General features: G+C 44.9%; 1 protein-coding gene across 1 annotated transcript in view; it reads right to left on the reverse strand.

Annotated features, from left to right (window-relative positions):
• The window catches only part of cachd1 (cache domain containing 1), a 61,647-nt gene extending 40,346 nt beyond the window's left edge, over positions 1–21,301 (reverse strand). Inside the window, exons 1-4 of the mRNA XM_029707975.1 lie at positions 21,125–21,301; positions 12,563–12,707; positions 12,105–12,321; positions 11,509–11,658 (exon numbers count right to left, since the gene is read on the reverse strand). Of these exons, the coding sequence (XP_029563835.1) occupies positions 11,509–11,658; positions 12,105–12,321; positions 12,563–12,707; positions 21,125–21,276 (664 nt within the window). The 5' untranslated portion in view covers positions 21,277–21,301. The remainder of the gene's footprint in view (positions 1–11,508; positions 11,659–12,104; positions 12,322–12,562; positions 12,708–21,124) is intronic.
• Positions 21,302–22,116: the final 815 nt, after the last annotated feature.

Below are 22,116 nucleotides of genomic sequence, written 5' to 3' on the forward strand. Positions count from 1 at the left end.
GATAATGGTCCTTTCTAAATCAAAATAAATGTCACACATATATTATTTAGTATATGTAAAGGCAATATCAAATTTAAGAATAGTCTGATGGGTGACAAAATTAGCCTATCACTGAATGATGCCCAGCATATGAAACAAATAGTTTTTTTGTGACTTTTTTGCTAATCATAGTCGCACTCCTCATGTAGCCTAGCCCATAGGCCTATGTTTTAATAAGGTCTGTATTGCCACTAAAGTGGCCAAATAACTTGTTAAAATGAAGCACATTAATCCGCTTTACACAGGATGTAGAGCCTAACTGGCATACATAAGCAGCGCTTGAGTTTCATGTTTGGGGAAGATAATTTCACGCATAAAAATGCATCTTTATAATAAAAGCATTATATGCATAATTGCATTTGTGGTCACTTTTGATAATGGTGTTTTCCCGCTAATGGAACATTCGCACTTATAGCCTACTACCATGTGCGCATTGCTGCGTTTATAATGTGAAGAAATAGCCTAATAGTTTATCAACATTTTAAGCTAAATGTTCTGATCTGTTGCATCAGCCACATTGCATAAAAATGTTTTTGCTAGTGGTTGTATTAATTTGGGATCTATCGCATTCCACAACTGTCCCAGACTATGTTTGGAATATTTATTTCTCACACAGAATATAATATGTCAACCTTTGTACTATGGGGTATAGTAGATTGACATAGGCTAGTGCTTTTGCTGTTCGTTAGGCCTACTCATCTTGTTGGCTAACGAAAAGTAAATGTGGACAGTTCTTCAAATATCTTCAATATGCACCTCGGAATTGGATAAGGACGCACGCAGTTGCGTCCCCGATGTGTCAGTCTTCACTTGTAGCCTGTGAGAAAGACCCGATCACGTGATGGAGTGTGCAGCACCACAAACGGCCTGGATTTTTTTTAGGGTGCATTACGGCCACACAAAGGGGATGCCGTCGTGAAATTCTAGGCATTATCAAGTGCTTGTCAAATTGTGAATCAGTCAGACTGATGTAGTGTTTACAGCCTGCGCAAAAAACAAAGCTTCAATCAGCCTTACAATGTATTAAAAATCTAAACATATAGCCCAATGTTTTTAGAACAACTAAAGTCACAATAATAACTCAAAATTAAACATTTAGGAATGCCTATTTATTTGTTAACCGCTCAGCACAGAATAGCCCCATGTTTGGAGAAAATATTCTTTCTATTTTATTCAGCTTTGTTCAATTGTATTCTTCATATTATAAAATAAAGCCACGGAATTCTAAGCAAATCTTGTCTGCTGAACTGAAAATGTGTAGCCCACAGCCATTTGGCATAGACAGATCAGGACCTAAGACAAGGACAACTCAGAGTATTGTCATGACGTTGGCCTGTGGGTAAGGTTTATGACCCCCCCATAAATACCTTTCTCCCTTCCCCTCTCTCTCTGACCCTACTGAAGGACTTGAATAGCCTGTGTTAAATATAGAGAGTCTGGGAACATCAAACAAATGGGGAAAGGAACCATCTTTTGATAATAAAACCAGTTGGAAATATGCTTGATAACGTAATGAGTATGTATGTCAGTTCATTGTTATCTGAGACATTATTTTTATTTATTATTTTTTTTTATTTCACCTTTATTTAACCAGGTAGGCAAGTTGAGAACAAGTTCTCATTTACAATTGCGACCTGGCCAAGATAAAGCAAAGCAGTTCGACAACATACAAAAACACAGAGTTACACATGGAGTAAAACAACATACAATCAATGATGCAGTAGAAAAAAATAAGACTATATACAATGTGAGCAAATGATGTGAGATAATGGAGGTAAAGGAAAAAAAATGCCATGGTGGCAAAGTAAATAAAGTATGGCAAGAAAAAACACTGGAATGGTAGATTTGTAGTTTGAAGAAAGTTAAAAGTTAAAATATAAATAATATGGTGCAAAGGAGCAAAATAAATAAAATAAATACAGTAGGGGAAAAGGTAGTAGTTTGGGCTCAATTAAAGATGGGCTATGTACAGGTGCAGAGATCTGTGAGCTGCTCTGACAGCTGGTGCTTAAAGCTAGTGAGGGAGATAAGTGTTTCCAGTTTTAGAGATTTTTGTAGTTCGTTCCAGTCATTGGCAGCTGAGAACTGGAAGGAGAGACGACCAAAGGAGGAGTTGGCTTTAGGGGTGACCAGAGAGATATACCTGCTGGAGCGCGTGCTACAGGTGGGTGCTGCTATGGTGACCAGTGAGCGGAGATAAGGGGGGACTTTACCTAGCAGGGTCTTGTAGATGACCTGGAGCCAATGTGTTTGGCGACGATGATGAAGTGAAGGCCAGCCAACGAGAGCATACAGGTCGCAGTGGTGGGTTGTATATGGGGCTTTGGTGACAAAACGGATGGCACTGTGATAGACTGCATCCAGCTTGTTGAGTAGGGTATTGGAGGCTATTTTGTAAATGACATCGCCGAAGTCGAGGATTGGTAGGATGGTCAGTTTTACGAGGGTATGTTTGGCAGCATGAGTGAAGGATGCTTTGTTGCGAAATAGGAAGCCAATTCTAGATTTCACTTTGGATTGGAGATGATTGATGTGAGTCTGGAAGGAGAGTTTACAGTCTAACCAGACACCTAGGTATTTGTAGTTGTCCACAAATTCTAAGTTAGAACCGTCCAGAGAAGTTATGCTGGATGGGCGGGCAGGTGCAGGCAGCGATCGGTTGAAGAGCATGCATTTAGTTTTACTTGTGTTTAGGAGCAGTTGGAGACCACGGAAGGAGAGTTGAATGGCATTGAAGCTCGTCTGGAGGGTTGTTAACACAGTGTCCAAAGAAGGGCCAGAAGTATACAGAATGGTGTCGTCTGCATAGAGGTGGATCAGAGATTCACCAGCAGCAAGAGCGACATCATTTATGTATACAGAGAAAAGAGTTGGCCCAAGAATTGAACCCTGTGGTACCCCCATAGAGACTGCCAGAGGTCCAGACAGTAGGCCCTCCGATTTGACACACTGAACTCTGTCAGAGAAGTAGTTGGTGAACCAGGCGACGCAATCGTTTGAGAAACCAAGGCTACTAAGTCTGCCGATGAGGATGTGGTGATTAACAGAGTCAAAAGCTTTGGCCAGGTCAATGAATACGGCAGCACAGTAATGTTTCTTATCGATGGCGGTTACGATGTCGTTTAGGACCTTGAGCGTGGCTGAGGTGCACCCATGACCAGCTCTGAAACCAGATTGCATAGCGGAGAGGGTGCGGTGGGATTCAAAATAGTCGGTAATCTGTTTGTTGACTTGGCTTTCGAAGACCTTAGAAAGGCAGGGTAGGATGGATATAGGTCTGTAGCAATTTGGGTCAAGAGTGTCACCTCCTTTGAAGAGGGGGATGACAGCAGCTGCTTTCCAATCTGTGGGAATCTCAGACGACACGAAAGAGAGGTTGAACAGGCTAGTAATAGGGGTTGCAATAATTTCGGCAGATAATTTTAGAAAGAAAGGGTCCAGATTGTCAAGCCCAGCTGATTTGTAGGGGTCCAGATTTTGCAGCTCTTTCAGAACATCAGCTGAATGGATTTGGGAGAAGGAGAAATGGGGGAGGCTTGGGCGAGTAGCTGTGGGGGGTGCAGTGCTGTTGAATGCAGTAGGGGTAGTTAGGTGGAAAGCATGGCCAGCCGTAGAAAAATGCTTATTGAAATTCTCAATTATAGTGGGCTTATCGGTGGTGACAGAGTTTCCTATCCTCAGTGCAGTGGGCAGTTGGGAGGAGGTGTTCTTATTCTCCATGGACTTTACAATGTCCCAGAACTTTTTAGAGTTGGAGTTGCACGAAGCAAATTTCTGTTTGAAAAAGCTAGCCTTGGCGTTTCTAACTGCCTGTGTGTATTGGTTTCTAACTTCCCTAAAAAGTTGCATATCGCGGGGGCAGTTCGATGCTAATGCAGAACGCCACAGGATATTTTTGTGTTGGTTAAGGGCAGTCAGGTCTGGGGAGAACCAAGGGCTATATCTGTTCCTGGTTCTAAATTTCTTGAAAGGGGCATGCTTATTTAAGATGGAGAGGAAGGCATTTAAAAAAAATAACCAGGCATCCTCTACTGACGGGATGAGGTCAATATCCTTCCAGGATACCAGGGCCAGGTCGATTAGAAAGGCTTGCTCGTTGAAATGTTTCAGGGAGCGTTTGACAGTGATGAGTGGAGGTCGTTTGACCGCTGACCCATTACGGGTGCAGGCAATGAGGCAGTGATCGCTGAGATCTTGGTTGAAAACAGCAGAGGTGTAATTAGAGGGCACATTGGTTAGGATGATATCTATGAGGGTGCCAGTGTTTGCGGCTTTGGGGTTGTACCTGGTGGGTTCATTAATAATTTGTGTGAGATTGAGGGCATCAAGCTTGGATTGTAGAATGGCTGGGGTGTTAAGCATGTCCCAGTTTAGGTCGCCTAGTAGCACGAGCTCTGAAGATAGATGGGGGGCAATCAGTTCACATATGGTGTCCAGAGCACAGCTAGGGGCCGAGGGGGGTCTATAGCAGGCGGCAACGGTGAGAGACTTGTTTTTGGAGAGGTGGATTTTTAAAAGTAGAAGTTCAAATTGTTTGGGTACAGACCTGGATAGCAGGACAGAACTCTGCAAGCTATCTCTGCAGTAGATTGCAACACCGCCCCCTTTGGTCGTTCTATCTTGTCTGAAAACGTTGTAGTTAGGGATGAAGATTTCACAGTTTTTGGTGGACTTCCTAAGCCAAGATTCAGACACAGCTAGGACATCCGGGTTGGCAGAGTGTGCTAAAGCAGTGAATAAAACAAACTTAGGGAGGAGGCTTCTAATGTTAACATGCATGAAACCAAGGCTATTACGGTTACAGAAGTCATCAAAAGAGAGCGCCTGGGGAGTAGGTGTGGAGCCAGGCACTGCAGGGCCTGGATTCACCTCTACATCCCCAGCGGAGCAGAGAAGGATAAGTATGAGGGTACGGCTAAAAGCTATAAGAATTGGTCGTCTGTGACGTCCAGAATAGAGAGAAAAAGGAGCAGGTATCTGGGGGCGATAAAATAGCTTCAAGGTATAATGTACAGACAAAGGTATGGTGGGATGTGAGTACAGAGGAGGTAAACCTAGGCATTTAGTGATTATGAGAGAGATATTGTCTCTAGAAATATCATTGAAACCAGAAGATGTCATAGCATGTGTGGGTGGAGGAACTGAGAGGTTGGATAAGGTATAATGAGCAGGGCTAGAGGCTCTACAGTGAAATAAGCCAATAAACACTAACCAGAACAGCAATGGACAAGGCATATTGACATTAAGGAGAGGCATGCTTAGCCGAGTGATCAGAGGGTCCAGTGAGATTCAGACAGCTAGCCGGGCCATAGGTAGCAAGCTGGTGGAAGATGGGGGGAGGTCTGTTTTTAGCCGCCTCGTGCGTTTCCGTCTGTGGGTTAGTGGGGTTCCGTGTGGAAGGGGGGACCTGTCCAAGTTGGCAAAATAGTTAGTTATAGTGGCCCAAGAAAAGTGTCCGACAGACCTATTCAGATCGCAGCCGAAAAGACAGCTAACGATTAGCTGGCCGCAGATGGGCGATCAGGTTACGTCGCGACGGAGGGGCCAGTTGGACAACTCCCTCGGGCAGATAACGTCGGTGATCCAGTCGTGAAGACCCAATGGGGCTCCGCATCGGCAGTAAAACGGGTCAGGATAGGTGAGTTGTAGCCCAGGAGACACTTCAGCTGGCTAGCTCAGGAATAGCCCACGAGTGGCTGACGGAATTCTTCAGCTGGCTAGCTAGCTAGCTCCGTAATAGTGTGTGTTAATTCCGAGACCGACATTGCCAATAGTCACTCAGGTAGCAGCTAGTTAGCTGCAAGATCCAGGTGTAAATGTCCAGAGCCTGCGGTAGAAATCGAGGAAAGGAGAGAGAATAGGTCCGATATGCTCTGGTCTGAGTCGCGCTGTACAAAAACTGGCGATAGCTTTTCGAGCTAATGGATAGCTGAGGACAGCTAACCGTAGCTAGCTGAACTTCAACGTTAGCCAGTGAAAATGGCTAACCTCTGGCTAGCTTCTGTCGTGGAATTCAGATGAGGTAAATAATACTTTCTTTTTTTTTTTAAATTGATGAGGCGGGTTGCAGGAGAGTGCTTTGAGGTTGAGTATTTAGAAGAAAAAAAAAATGTAAAAAGATAAGTGAAGAAAAAATATGTAAATATATATATATATATACACACGGGACACGACAGGACGTCTGAACTGCTACGCCATCTTGGAATTTTTTATGATGATGATGATTATGATTGATGACAGGACGACATAAACTGTACCTGAGAAAGTATACACCCTCTAGTTATCAGAGTCACATGGAATTGTTATGCAATTGAAATGTTTGATATTGAAATTGTTTGTTAGGAGATTAAATGTAATTTTAGCTTCCAAATGAGAGAATTGGGTTTTCATAAGGAAAGTGCCCTGCCCGATCAGTGGCCAACCCTGTGAAGAGACAGGGGTTATAAACGATGAAACACCTCCTCCCTCCTCTCCACTATATAAGCTTGTGACGAAAATACATTCACCGTGTTCCAGTACGGGAGGTCTGCAGCCTGCGTCAGAAGGACACACATGTTAACTAAACCATATCAAGGACAGAACTAAGCCAACCTCGGCGTGAGCTTTGATGGCGAATGGTATGAACTTTGAGCTTATTCACTACAGAAGTGATACTTCCTAGCCGTTGAGTTAGCCGCTGCTAACGTGGGCTAGGAAAGGACGGACGACGGATCCAGTCTAACAACCAGATGAAGATACCACCACGTACCCAATTTACCACCATTGACATTCTTCCACTACAGAAAGATCTGTTGGCCAACCCGGCCAGCATCTACGACCAATCTACCAAAGCGCAGCTCAGAGTAAATATTTATTGCATTTTCCTTTTCCAAATGGGCGGTAATTTATAATGCATAAGATAATGTATTTACGATAGCATAGCTGCTGTTTCTTTGTTCCTAAGTCTTCCCGCCCTTTCATTCAGGCCCAACCCCCCTTTCCTTTGTGTAACCAGCCATCATACAGGTTCCGTCCACCAGGGGTGAATTCTGTATGACATTGTATTCTGTGTATTTGTAATTCTGTGTGATTAGTTAGGTATTTAGTAAATAAATAATTAAACCCAATTTTGTATTGCTGATTCAACTTGTTAGCCAGGGTTCGTGAAGATAACCAAGAATTTACAACTTTCATGATGAGACTGAAAATAAGATAAGGGTTAATATTGACTGCTATCGATGTAAAATATCACTAAGTATTTTAAGAGTTTATTCGGAAGATACCAGCTCTATAAACGTTCTTCTGTGGTGCCCCGACTTTCTAGTTAATTACATTTACATGATTAGCTTAATCAGGTAATATTAATTACAGAGAAATAATTTTATAAGTTAGCATGTCATATCACTTAATCCGGCATAGCCAAAGACACGACAGTATGCTATTCTGTTCTTCTGAAATAGACTACATTTTCTTCATATCATGCTTTTATAGACCTGACCATGTTAATTCATGTCAATTACCGTAAGACCAGTTGCTAGACAATCACCAGCTGACAAAATTTTGTGACCGCCACAGCCCTAGTTGGAAACAAGTGATTCTCGGCAAGTGTAATAAATCCCACCTGTGGTAAGTTGCAGGTGCCTATAGAAAAATAGCAATTGAGTCAGTTTTTAAAAGAGAAACCAGAACATTCTGCATCATTAGTAGTGCAAGAGTGCTAGTATATTTGACCGCATCATGTAGGTTTGTTGTTTATTGACATGACACAAGGCAATATAGGTAATGACACTCCCCATCGTGCTGACTGGTGCATAGAGAAGCATAGAGCAATGTCAAGCATCGTCGAGCAGTGTTGAGAACCGCAGCGTAGAGCAGAGCAGCATAAAGCAGAGCGGCGCAGGGCGGAGCGGCGCAGGGCGGAACGGCGCAGGGCGGAGCGGCGCGGCGCAGGGCGGAGCGGCGCAGGGCAGAGCGGCGCAGGGCAGAGCGGCATAAAGCAGAGCGGCATAAAGCAGAGCGGCATAAAGCAGAGCGGCATAAAGCAGAGCGGCGCAGGGCAGAGCGGCATAAAGCAGAGCGGCGCAGGGCAGAGCGGCATAAAGCAGAGCGGCATAAAGCAGAGCGGCATAAAGCAGAGCGGCGCAGGCCAGAGCGGCATAAAGCAGAGCGGCGCAGGGCAGAGCGGCATAAAGCAGAGCGGCGCAGGGCAGAGCGGCATAAAGCAGAGCGGCGCAGGGCAGAGCGGCATAAAGCAAAGCGGCGCAGTTCAGAGCGGCATAAAGCAGAGCGGCGCAGGGCAGAGCGGCATAAAGCAGAGCGGCATAAAGCAGAGCGGCGCAAAGCAGAGCGGCATAAAGCAGAGCGGCGCAGGGCAGAGCGGCATAAAGCAGAGCGGCGCAGGGCAGAGCGGCATAAAGCAGAGCGGCGCAGGGCAGAGCGGCATAAAGCAGAGCGGCGCAGGGCAGAGCGGCATAAAGCAGAGCGGCGCAGGGCAGAGCGGCATAAAGCAGAGCGGCGCAGGGCAGAGCGGCATAAAGCAGAGCGGCATAAAGCAGAGCGGCGCAGGGCAGAGCGGCATAAAGCAGAGCAGGGCAGAGCGGCGCAGAGCAGAGCGGCGTAGAGCAGAGCGGCGTAGAGCAGAGCGGCATAGAGCAGAGCGGCATAGAGCAGAGCGGCATAGAGCCGGGCAGAGCGGCGCCGGGCAGAGCGGCGCAGGGCAGAGCGGCGCAGGGCAGAGCGGCGCAGGGCAGAGCGGCGTAGAGCAGAGCGGCATAGAGCAGAGCGGCGTAGAACAGCCACATAGATGTGAGGTCCTTCGATGTATTGATACCAATGTAAGAAAACGTCCTCTAGAATATTCATTGACTTTATAACAGAGGACACCCTAGAATAACCTCTCTAACATGGCTGCCCAGACAGCTGTCACTGGGCACATTTGGCATTAAGACAGGGCTTAATATGGAATGCATGGCAGTCATATCACTGATTGGATTAAATAGGGATCAAGTCAAGCCTTAATACTTAGGGCCTTGTCTGATAATAATAGGATGCTGCACACATGAGAATGTTGCACTATTGACAGGAGTGAGTCAACAGGAGGTGAAAGAAGTCAATACAGCCTGGAATGTGTGGATACAGCTCTACTCAAACTGGACAGCAGATGTCATAGTTGGAATGGCCATAGATGAACGTTTGGCCGACGACATTCTCTGTAAAATCCATGATTCTGTGGGTGATTTACTGGTTACTGTTAAAGCATATCTTTAAATCATTCTCCTGTTTTTCATGTCTGATAAGGGATTTTAGATGTATTGAGTTTGTTTGTGGTTCACAAATCAGGCAGGAGGGACTGGGAAGTATTAGACAGTCACAGACCAGGGGGAAGTCCAGAGGGTTTGGCCCTTCTAGTTCTAGCATTTCATCAAAAAACACACAGACAAACAAGCTTAGTTCAAACATCAGAGTTGACGTGGGAGACAATCATCAGCTTACACCTGGCACACACAGCTCTATGCATCGCTCACAATGTGCTACACAACAAAAGCTTTCTGGGTGCTATGCTAATCAACTCAAGATGATTACATATTTCTGAATCCTTTTCATCATGGCCCCTTTTAAACAAGTGGCCCCCGGCTGTCTCTGTCACGCACCACCCTTTGAAGTCTTTAGACTCAGGCGCTCTCAGTTTCCCTCATTTTCATTTCCTAATGAACATGATTTGTGCTAATGCCAGGCTAAGGCATGCACTGTGAAGGGGTCTCTGTGTAGGACATGGAACGAAGGATGAGGAGAAGGGGAGGAGGGAGGGGAGACAGGTGAAGAGGGCCAATAGAGAGGGGGAGGTGGAGGCATAACAGACACACAGGAGAAACCAAAAAGCCTTTGAGGTTCCTGAGCACCTCTCCAGTCTGCACTGCCCCCATTCACCCACCACCTTCCTCTCCCCCATTCAGACACCCCCTCCCCCATCCAGGTGGCTGGGTGGGTCCAGCAGCAGTACCCATGACACACACATTCCACTACTAATCAGGATTGATACACCATCAATCACATTACAAAACATATTGGATTTGTATTGACATTTTAAACATACTCATGCCACTTCCAGCCACCACCAAGGCATTTCCTTTTCTCTTGATGGAGTGACTCTCAATGTGATTTTTGAACATAGATGACCGTGTGTGGTGGAGGGTGATTACGATCATAGACACACTGTGTGTGGTGGAGGGTGATTACGATCATAGACACACTGTGTGTGGTGGAGGGTGATTACGATCATAGACACACTGTGTGTGGTGGAGGGTGATTACGATCATAGACACACTGTGTGTGGTGGAGGGTGATTACGATCATAGACACACTGTGTGTGGTGGAGGGTGATTACGATCATAGACACACTGTGTGTGGTGGAGGGTGATTACGATCATAGACACACTGTGTGTGGTGGAGGGTGATTACGATCATAGACACACTGTGTGTGGTGGAGGGTGATTACGATCATAGACACACTGTGTGTGGTGGAGGGTGATTACGATCATAGACACACTGTGTGTGGTGGAGGGTGATTACGATCATAGACACACTGTGTGTGGTGGAGGGTGATTACGATCATAGACACACTGTGTGTGGTGGAGGGTGATTACGATCATAGACACACTGTGTGTGGTGGAGGGTGATTACGATCATAGACACACTGTGTGTGGTGGAGGGTGATTACGATCATAGACACACTGTGTGTGGTGGAGGGTGATTACGATCATAGACACACTGTGTGTGGTGGAGGGTGATTACGATCATAGACACACTGTGTGTGGTGGAGGGTGATTACGATCATAGACACACTGTGTGTGGTGGAGGGTGATTACGATCATAGACACACTGTGTGTGGTGGAGGGTGATTACGATCATAGACACACTGTGTGTGGTGGAGGGTGATTACGATCATAGACACACTGTGTGTGGTGGAGGGTGATTACGATCATAGACACACTGTGTGTGGTGGAGGGTGATTACGATCATAGACACACTGTGTGTGGTGGAGGGTGATTACGATCATAGACACACTGTGTGTGGTGGAGGGTGATTACGATCATAGACACACTGTGTGTGGTGGAGGGTGATTACGATCATAGACACACTGTGTGTGGTGGAGGGTGATTACGATCATAGACACACTGTGTGTGGTGGAGGGTGATTATGATCATAGACACACTGTGTGTGGTGGAGGGTGATTACGATCATAGACACACTGTGTGTGGTGGAGGGTGATTATGATCATAGACACACTGTGTGTGGTGGAGGGTGATTACGATCATAGACACACTGTGTGTGGTGGAGGGTGATTATGATCATAGACACACTGTGTGTGGTGGAGGGTGATTATGATCATAGACACACTGTGTGTGGTGGAGGGTGATTACGATCATAGACACACTGTGTGGTGGAGGGTGATTATGATCATAGACACACTGTGTGGTGGAGGGTTCCTACCATTCATGAGGGCGTAGGTGAGGATCATGACTGAGTTGTTGAGGTGGCGGTTCTCCTCTTTGACCACACGGAGGGTGTCTCTCTTCTCATGCTCCGATGCGTCTCGGGACGTGATGCCAGATGACAGGTAGACTATCACCATGTCTGTGTCTGACAGGAACACACAAGCACAGAGAGATCAGAAACAAATCCTTGGTCATAAATCCGTCATCTCACAAATCCTCCGTCTCTTGAGTCACATTCATTGAGCCATTTAAACCTAATTAACTGCATTGATTTACAAGTAGATTTATGTGTGAAATATTTTTACAAATACATTCATTACCACATAACTGACAAATCGGCATTCCCTATAGAACCCTCAAATGCAACTCTGGACCTGGAAGCCACTTCCACTGATTTAATTAATTCTTCCCCTCTAATCAGGGACTAATTTAGACCTGGGACTCCAGGTGGATGCAATTAATTATCAGGTAGAACAGAAACCAGCAGGCTCCAGACCTCGTAGGGTAAGAGTTGAATACCCCTGCTATAGAACAAGCATGTAGCATCAGTGGCCCGTAAAGACTGCATTTCCCATAGTTCCCTGTTCTTACTGGTGAGTTTCCGGGTGACGCTGCTGGTGTTCCTGAGGAGCTGGAAGGCCTTCTGGAAGCCCAGTGCATGCTGGGTAGGGCTGTCGGAGGCCTTGAGGTTGCTAATGAAGGCGCTCAACTTCCTCTTGGTCTCGCTGGTGGCAGGAGACAGGTAGCTCTTATAGCACGGGTCCAGAGAACAGGAGCGCACAGCCTCCGCTGAGGACAGGATCGAGACCTGGTGAAGAGGACATGCACAGACACAAGTGGGCATTACATACAAACACAACATAAACAACCACTTTTGGGATTGTAATCACGGGGCATATGCACAATCTGTTTTAGCTTCAGAGGGAGAGAAAGGGTGGTTGTATCTAGAACGTGGATGGTGCGTCAGGGGTCATCAGTTTCAGAAGGGCTGGGGAATTGGGCTACAAGGAGGGGAGTAAGGGCTTGGTAATCAGAGCAGAGCTCCTTACCTTGTCATGTTCGTCTATTGAGTTGAGGACGACGAGGGCAGCATCTCTGGCAATCTGGAGCTGTGTTTCTGTAATGGTCACTCCGTGGTCGATGATCACCACGATGTGTTTAGACTGGGGCCGCACCGCCGCCACGTACACTGGCCTGCGAGGACACACACGCAGACACGTGATGAGTACAACCAAGAGTCGTCTGTTCTTTCGACCAATCGATTGAACAAAAATGTTAAACGCGTATTTTTCCATATATTGACAGATCCTATGTGTTTTAATGAAATCAACTATTTTTACTGAGCTTGTCTGATGCTTTAAGCACACTGTTTGATTAAATAATTAGGACACACAAATTATTAGAGGGAATCCGACCAGCAATTGATTTGATTGTGCCGGGCCAGGCCGGGCCGGGCCGGGCTCAGACTTGCTGTGCTGTGTAAAAAAAACAAGAAGACAGTGAGTGTGTGACAAGCACCCGTGGTCTCTCTCTCCTCCTTGCTGCAGCGACCACCACAGAACATCAGTGTTTATCGTGCTGTCCATGTTGCTGAAGCTGCAACATAATCACAGCCATTTCTGACTGAAAAGTTCTGTTTCCAAAATCCCTCACTTGTTTTGGAAAAAAATTCCCTATTCCCGTAACCCTTGCTCTCTTAACGTGACACGTATGCATCGCATACATGAGACCAAATACCTATTTGCATGGGACGAGTATTACTAGAGAATGTTGATTATGTAATTATTACTCCAGAATGTCCGTTAGTCCAGAGGACGATTCGGTCGCGATTCGTTTTTTTCCAAACTGCCCCCTGTAATTCTTTGGCAGTTATGACAGAAGCCTGGAGGTTTTTATTCCAGGTGTGAAGATACAGTACTTCAACATTTATTATGGCGACACTATACCAAAACATCTTTGGTATAGTGTGGCCATAATATTTCAATTGAGAAAGTGTGATCATATTCATTAGGATGTTTTAGCGATCCGCAGTACGTCCTAAATGCTCCCCAGCATTCAGATGTGAGCTTAACAGTGCAATTGCACTTGAGATGCGTTTTAAGGCCATAGATGAGAAAACGTACTTATTATTTCCAAACATGTAGGTCAGTTGTCTGCTGCTTTGGGATCTATTAACAGCAAGGGTTGCATTAAATAGGCTCAATATTTTTTACTGATGCATTTGGCAATATTCAATTAATACGCACAAAATATATAAACAAAAGCATTCACTGTGGAAGTTGATGGGCTACATGTAGGCCATTCATATATAGCTTATGCACTTCAAAGTTCAATTTATGCAATCAGTTATTGTTTTCTCGCGCGAACTGCGAGCAATACCTGTCAAATTCAAGATATTTCTCTCAAAACACAGGGATGTCAATTCGCACAGGACTAGTACTATCAGAGGACCTTGGAGTTCTCCAAAAAACAGTAGGTTATTCTGGCTGGAATTGTTATTCTCCTGCCATGTAAAAATGACTGACAAGGCAGCAGTGGCAACCCGTCATTCAGGGAAGGTGGGGCAGACCACCCGCTCAGCTAAAACGATATATTTTATCATTTTTTTGCCTGTTTTGCATGTTATTTTAGCATTAATGCGTGTCACATATCAGTTTACAAACAATGTATAAAAAAAAAACTAAAAAAAAAAAGTTAATAAAGATGCATTCAAACAAGATCTCTTCTTTGCTTTCTTGAGTAAGGAAGCTCCAAAATGCAGTTGTTTCAGCCTAGCTCAGTGCTTTCTGTGGTGGTGAGGCACCCAGTGGAAAATACGGAGCGTAGGGGTTGGTAATGTTCTCTAGATGCGCCGTGATAGGCTCAGTGTTCTGTCACTCATGGGGACACTACATCACCACAAAATCTACAGGTAGAGCTCGAAAATTCTAGCCCCTTGGGTGCTGACATAGAGCTACATTAGATGTGCCCTTCCAAGAAGGCTCAAGGTCATTGGCCACAGACATAATGACATCAAATCACGTTATATCTACAGCAGCTTTGATTGGACTTAGCTAGCGGTTAGCTTAGCTTAGCTAGCGGTCATCATCATCATGAATCAAGTTGACAATCTACTGGCAAATCCTTTTCAATCCTTGTCACATGAAGAGAAATTATAGATAAAACGTATCGGTGCTCATTGGACATTACACAACAAATTGGAAATCGCAAATTTAACAATTAGCGGTTTGGAAGTAATCAGTGGCTAACTGCAAGCATTGCAAAGCAAATCACTAGCCTGCTATTCAGTGGAGTGAATGTGTGGTACAAGTCTCTTTTCCAAGCTTAAAAGGATACACATTCAACATTGGCCATGCTGTCAATCCAGCATGACTTCTGCCACTTTCAAAACAACTGGAAACTCGGAACTGGGAAATCTCGGACTTCAGTGAGTTCAAGACAACTGGGAACTTGGGGGGGGGGGGGGGACAAGCTCCGACTGGAAAAATCCGTTTTGAACGGTTATCCAACTCGGAAACTTGGGCCTCTTTCTAGAGCTCCAACCTGAAGATCACTGATGTCATCATGATTCGACCTTGTTTTTTCCGAGTTCCCTGTTGTCTTGAAAGCACCATAAATCCGGAGAATGCCAGACTTTGATGACAAAATTGGCCCATGAAGGACCGCCGCGCCACCTTCCTGTTCAAGTGAGCACAGCACAACAAGGAGATTACAAAAATGTATTGTATGCCATTGTATAATTGATGTAATATGCCAGGGAGAAAATCGTAAAAATCCAAATAACTTCACAGATCTTCATTGTAAAGGGTTTAAACACTGTTTCCCATGCTTGTTCAATGAACCATAAACAATTAATGAACATGCACCTGTGGAACGGTCGTTAAGACACTAACAGCTTACAGACGGTAGACAATTAAGGACACAGTTATGAAAACTTAGGACACTAAAGAGGCCTTTCTACTGACTCTGAAAAATACCAAAAGAAAGATGCTCAGGGTCCCTGCTCATCTGCATGAACGTGCCTTAGGCATGCTGCAAGGAGGCATGAGGACTGCAGATGTGGCCAGGGCAATAAATTGCAAACACACCTGCGGGACAGGTACAGGATGGCAACAACAACTTTCTGAGTTACACCAGGAACGCACAATCCCTCCTTCAGTGCCTAGACTGTCCGCAATAGGCTGAGAGAGGTTGAACTGAGGGCTTGTAGGCCTGTAATAAGGCAGGTAGTCACCAGACATCACGTCACATATGGGCACAAACCCACTGTCGCTGGACCAGACAGGACTGGCAAAAAGTGCTCTTCTCTGATGAGTCACGGTTTTGTCTCACCAGGGGTGATGGTCGGATTCGCGTTTATCGTCGAAGGAATGAGCGTTACACTGAGGCCTGTACTCTGGAGCGGGATCGATTTGGAGGTGGAGGGTCCGTCATGGTCTGGGGCAGTGTGTCACAGCATCATCGGACTGAGCTTGTTGTCATTGCAGGCAATCTAAATGCTGTGCATTACAGGGAAGACATCCTCCTCCCTCATGAGGTACCCTTCCGGCAGGCTCATCCTGACATGACCCTCCAGCATGACAATGCCACCAGCCATACTGCTCATTCTGTGTGTGATTTCCTGCAAGACAGGAATGTCCGTGTTCTGCCATGGCCAGCGAAGAGCCCGGGTCTCAATCCCATTGAGCACGTCTGGGTAACTGTTGGATCGGAGGGTGAGGGCTAGGGCCATTCCCCCAGAAATGTCCAGGAACTCCAGGGGAACATCTCACAGCAAGAACTGGCAAATCTGGTGCAGTCCATGAGGAGGAGATGCACTGCAGTACTTAATGCAGCTGGTGGCCACACCAGATACTGACTGTTACTTTTGATTTTGACCTCCCCTTTGTTCAGGGACACATTTTTCAATTTCTGATAGTCACATGTCTGTGAAACTTGTTCAGTTTATGTCTCAGTTGTTGAATCTTGTTATGTTCATACAAATATTTACACATGTTAAGTTTGCTGAAAATAAACGCAGTTGACAGTGAGAGGATGTTTCTTTTTTTGCTGAGTTTATGTATACTGTAGCTAAGAAAGTAATAGTAGGTGTATGTTGTGTAGTAAGCTGTTAGTAGCCCATGTGCCTCACCCTGATACATTTGGTCCCAACTCCCCCTCATAATTTAGCCTACTGTTCTGACTTGGTGGTGCACATCTAGCCTATTGCCGGTTTTAGAAAAATGTAATCATTGAATTTTGTAAGAGCTTTCATTTTCTGCTTATATGGCCCTTTCATTTATCCTACGGTTCTGACTTGGTGTACAGGGGGAATACTGTAAGAACGGCCCATGTTCTGAATTCTGCAAAAGTGCTGAAGAAATAGTTATATTGACTACGTGTCCTAGCTCGCTCTTTAATGTCTTAATCAAAATTATGGATAGCCTCATACGCTCGAATTCCCGTTATGCCATAGATTGTACATCTCAATTGTCCGTAGAAAACACATTTGTTTAAGCAAGTCAGCCATATCAACTATGTTTTTTTTAAGGCAGTAAATGAGGCTGAATAGCCAGGTGGAGCAGTGGTAAGGTTTTGGGACTGCTGTTAGGACTCAACTCTGCTGTTGTTACAGCTTTATGTAGGCCCGAATATTTTGTGGCCACCATTTGTTACCGTTATAATTTAATTAATGTATTGTTTAGTGTTGTGTGGCGGCTTTGCTGGCATGCATCTAAAACATTTTTGGGAGTTTGCCCCACCAAGATTTACATGGTAAAATCACCACTGCATGGCAGATTAGGACGTTTTAAAATTACAGATGTGGTGTTTTGTTCTGATGCACTTTATTACATTACCCGACCTCCCCCAGCAAAACAAATCCCGTCTGAATAGGGCCTGACCTATAGCATATCATAATCACATCAATTGATTTGAATAACTTGGTTATAACAAACTCTGAACACCGTAACATATATGACAGCAAAATGGATGCAGATGGCGTGACAAATAAACTCTAAACGGGGGAATGTTTACTGGTTGCTGAGGAGGTAAAGGGGGAGTCAGATATGTGGAATACATTTTACTAGTTGTGGAAAATACTGGAGATCAAGAAAAATAAGGTGAGGAGTAAGAGCTGCGTGCATATTATGTGTGCCTAGGGTTGCAAAGGGTCGGACACTTTCCGGTAAATTTCCAGAATTTTTGGGAAAATCTTCCATGGGAAGTTAAGACAGGGAATTTGGGGAATTCATCAAAAAAAGGTTGCTTGTAACAGAGAATCTCAACTCTTTTTTGTGGGATACACACAAGGTAATTCTATGTCTTCTGGCATATTTTGGTTAAACTAACCCCAATTCAATGGAATTGCAACCCTCTGCATGCACAGCGCATTCTTCCATCACATGTACAGCTGATTTTCAAGATCTTGCACACTAATGAGATGCTATTGAGCCCACACTACTACACTGTCTGAGCCAAGGACTACATGCGTTCTGGTAAGTTTTGATTACAATACTGGTTGGGGTGAATATATTTTATGACATACATCATTTTTTGTTAACTAGTAAAAAGTAGCCTACAGCAAAGTGTGTTTAAATAACTTCTAACTTGTTAACAATTTCTGCTAGTTAGTTTTTGCTACCATATGGGTTTTAGCTTGCTTGAACCTGCTAACAAAGGAGTGTTAATTCACCTGTTTCCTTACATGTTTCATTTTAAAACATTTATCTTACAAAGGAGTTGTTTAATCTAACTGCTTAACTATTTATCTGTACATGGAATTGTATTTGTTTTACAAATTTTTTCTAATCTTTACACGAAAATGCTAGGGCACTATGATGTGTGGAGACATTTCACTTAAAATAATATATATATATATTTCACCTTTATTTAACCAGGTAGGCCAGTTGAGAACAAGTTCTTATTTACAACTGCGACCTGGCCAAGAGAAACCAAAGCAGTGCGACAAAAACAACACAGAGTTACACATGGAATAAACAGATGTACAGTCAATAACACAATACAAAAATCTGTATACAATGTGTGCAAATGTAGTAAGGAGGTAAGGCAATACATAGGCCATAGTGGCGAAGTAATTACAATTTAGCAATTAACACTGGAGTGATAGATGTGCAGATGAGGATGTGCAAGTAGAAATACTGGTGTGGAAAAGAGCAGAAAAACAAAAATGGAATGAGGTAGGTAGTTGGTTGGATGGGATATTTACAGCTCTGACAGCTGATGCTTAAAGTTTGAGAGGGAGATATAAGTCTCCAACTTCAGTGATTTTTGCAATTAGTTCCAGTCATTGGCAACAGAGAACTGGAAGGAAAGGCGGCCAAAGGGGGTGTTGGCTTTGGGGACGACCAGTGAGATATGCCTGCTGGAGCGTGTGCTACGGGTGGGTGTTGCTATGGTGACCAGTGAGCTGAGATAAGGCGGAGCTTTACCTAGCAAAGACTTATAGATGACCTGAAGCCAGTGGGTTTGGCAATGAATATGTAGCGAGTACCAGCCAACGAGAACATACAGGTCACAGTGGTGGGTAGTATATGGGGCTTTGGTGACAAAACGGATGGCACTGTGATAGACTGCATCCAATATGCTGAGTAGAGTGTTGGAGGCTATTTTGTAAATGACATCTCAGAAGTCAAGGATCGATAGGATTCTAGATTTAATTTTGGATTGGAGATGCTTAATGCGAGTCTGGAAGGAGAGTTTACAGTCTAACCAGACACCTAGGTATATTCTAAGTCAGAACTGTCCAGAGTAGTGATGCTAGTCGGGCATATCTCTATCTATCTCTCTCTCTCTCTCATTGAAAAGTTCCTTGCTTCAGTGTTCTTTAAGTAATAAATGGAAAGCAAAGTTATATTTGTGTCCTTTTTTGTTGCTGACCCGAAAAATGATCCAATCCGTGACTCTAAACCATGATCCTATCTGAACCGTGAGTTTGTGATCTGTTGCTCCACTAACACAAACAACAATACATTCCCATTCAAAAACATACATCAACTAGAATGGTGTTTTATTGACACCAGACAGACACTCTGCTCCAGGCTGATAACCCCATCTCCCCTGCTTCATGGTGGCATAAGCCCCAAGGGCAGTCCCCTCTACCTCCGGCTGCCCTGAGTCCTCCACACACCGTTTTCACAAGATCCCCTTCCCAGGAATACTGTTGCTTTGGGGGGGGGGGGGGGAAGAGAAAGAGAGAGAGAGAAAGACAGAGAGACTCACCAGGTTAGGCCACAGAAATCACAACAGCGGGAGAGAGATTCCAGTGGTGTTTACTGGTCCCAGAACACAGGGGCATGTGTGGTCAGGGTGTCTGTCTCAGAGAGGAGAGGAAAACCCAACGACCCCGGGGGAGGAATAATGTTCACATGCTCTCTGACTGTGCCACACACAAACAACCAAGAGGGAGGAGGTGGAATAGAAGATGTTGTTTTCTGTTTTCTCTTTGCCTAGCAGGAGGTGACCGTCTTGGCTATACAACAACAATATCCTTGATGTGGCCACACAAAGCGTAATGTTTGAGGAATGGGCAGTCAGTGATGATTTAGTGATGATTTACTTGGGTTGTGCCGTGGCGGAGATCTTTGTGGGCTATACTCGGCCTTGTCTCAGGATGGTAAGTTGGTGGTTGAAGATATCCCTCTAGTGGTGTGGGGGCTGTGCTTTGGCAAAGTGGGTGGGGTTATATCCTGCCTGTTTGGCCCTGTCCGGGGGTATCGTCGGATGGGGCCACAGTGTCTCCCTACTCCTCCTGTCTCAGCCTCCAGTATTTATGCTGCAGTAGTTTATGTGTCGGGGGGCTAGGGTCAGTCTGTTATATCTGGAGTATTTCTCCTGTCTTATCCGGTGTCCTGTTAGAATTAGAGAGAGCATACTTCAATTCATTCTCTCTCTCTCTCTCTCTGGGAGGAACTGAGCCCGAGGACCATGCTTCAGGACTACCTGGCCTGATGACTCCTTGCTGTCCCCAGTCCACCTGGCCGTGCTGCTGGTCCAGTTTCAACTGTTCTGCCTGTGGCTATGGAACCCTGACCTGTTCACCGGACGTGCTACCTGTCCCAGACCTGTTGTTTGAACTCTCTAGAGACAGCAGGAGCGGTAGAGATACTCTGAATGATCGGCTATGAAAAGCCAACTGACATTTACTCCTGAGGCACTGACCTGTTGCACACTCTACAACCACTGTGATTATTATTATTTGACCCTGCTGGTCATCTATGAACATTTGAACATCTTGGCCATGTTCCGTTATAATCTCCTCCCGGCACAGCCAGAAGAGGACTGGCCACCCCTCATAGCCTGGTTCCTCTCTAGGTTTCCTCCTAGGTTCTGGCCTTTCTAGGGAGTTTTTCCTAGCCACCGTGCTTCTACACCTGCATTGCTTGCTGTTTGGTGTTTTAGGCTGGGTTTCTGTACAGCACTTTGTGACATCAGCTGATGTAAGAAGGGCTTTATAAATAAATGTGATTGATTGATGATTTATGTAACAATAATTTCTCCATTCGTGCCCATGCGTTTAGGGCTAGTTGATTTTACTGTTTATCTAGGCGATGGTGTGTGATTGAATTGCTGGTCTGGAAGTGTAACATTTTAGTCATTTAGTTGTACTGTACCTGCTGCGGTGCTCGTAGTTGCCCTTGCAGTGGAATTTGTGGGCGGGGAACACAGTGAAGATGCCCTCCTCTGAGCTGAAGTACTGCCACTTGATGCCCGGGTTGGACTTCAGGTTATCTGCCAACACTACAGAGGAGAGGATGAGACACATGTCAGTATTACAATAACAAACAGTAGGTAGGATTAATATTAGAGAGAGAGAGCGAGTAAGCGAGAGCAACAGAGTGAGAGAGACGAAGAGCGATTGAGAGAATGAAGAGAGAGACGAAAAGCGAGAGAGGCGAATAGCGAGAGAGACGAAGAGCGAGAGAGGTTGGGTTGATACAGTTTAAAATCTGCGGGATTCTGGGTGATGAAGTATTATGAAACACAGAAAGAGTTCCCTACAGGTATATCCCTCTCTCTCCTTCACCCATACTCTTTAACATGCTTTAACCCACTAGGAGGCTTCATCCTGGGCTCTCAGACACCTGTCAGAGCCCACTGATAGATGGAGACTTTAAAGGGTTAACCTAGTCTTCTCTAGTCTGTGTGAGAAGAGTGAGAGTGAGCTCACATGATAATAATAATAATAATAATAATAACGTAAGGCCTGGCATAAAATCCCATTCCCTATATGACTGTGTCAGACTGGATATCAGATTAAACTGTTCATTCTGCTGTATTACTAACATGGTTGAAATCGTTTCACTTAAGTGTAACTGTGTGCTCTTACTAGGCCTAATATTGCCAATGGCACAATGTACATCTACACTACATGACCAAAAGTATGTGGACACCTGCTAGTCGAACATCTCCTTCCATAATCATAGGCATTAATATAGAGTTGGTCCCTACTTTGCTGATATAACAGCCTCCATTCTTCTGGGAAGGCTTTACACTAGATTTTGGAACATTGCTGCGGGGACTTGCTTCAATTAGTGAGGTCGGGTACTGATGTAGGCAGATTAGGCCTGCCTCGCAGTCGGCATTTCAATTCATCCAAAAGTGT

This window comes from Salmo trutta, chromosome 22, assembly GCF_901001165.1.
Source record: "Salmo trutta chromosome 22, fSalTru1.1, whole genome shotgun sequence".
NCBI lineage: Eukaryota > Metazoa > Chordata > Actinopteri > Salmoniformes > Salmonidae > Salmo > Salmo trutta.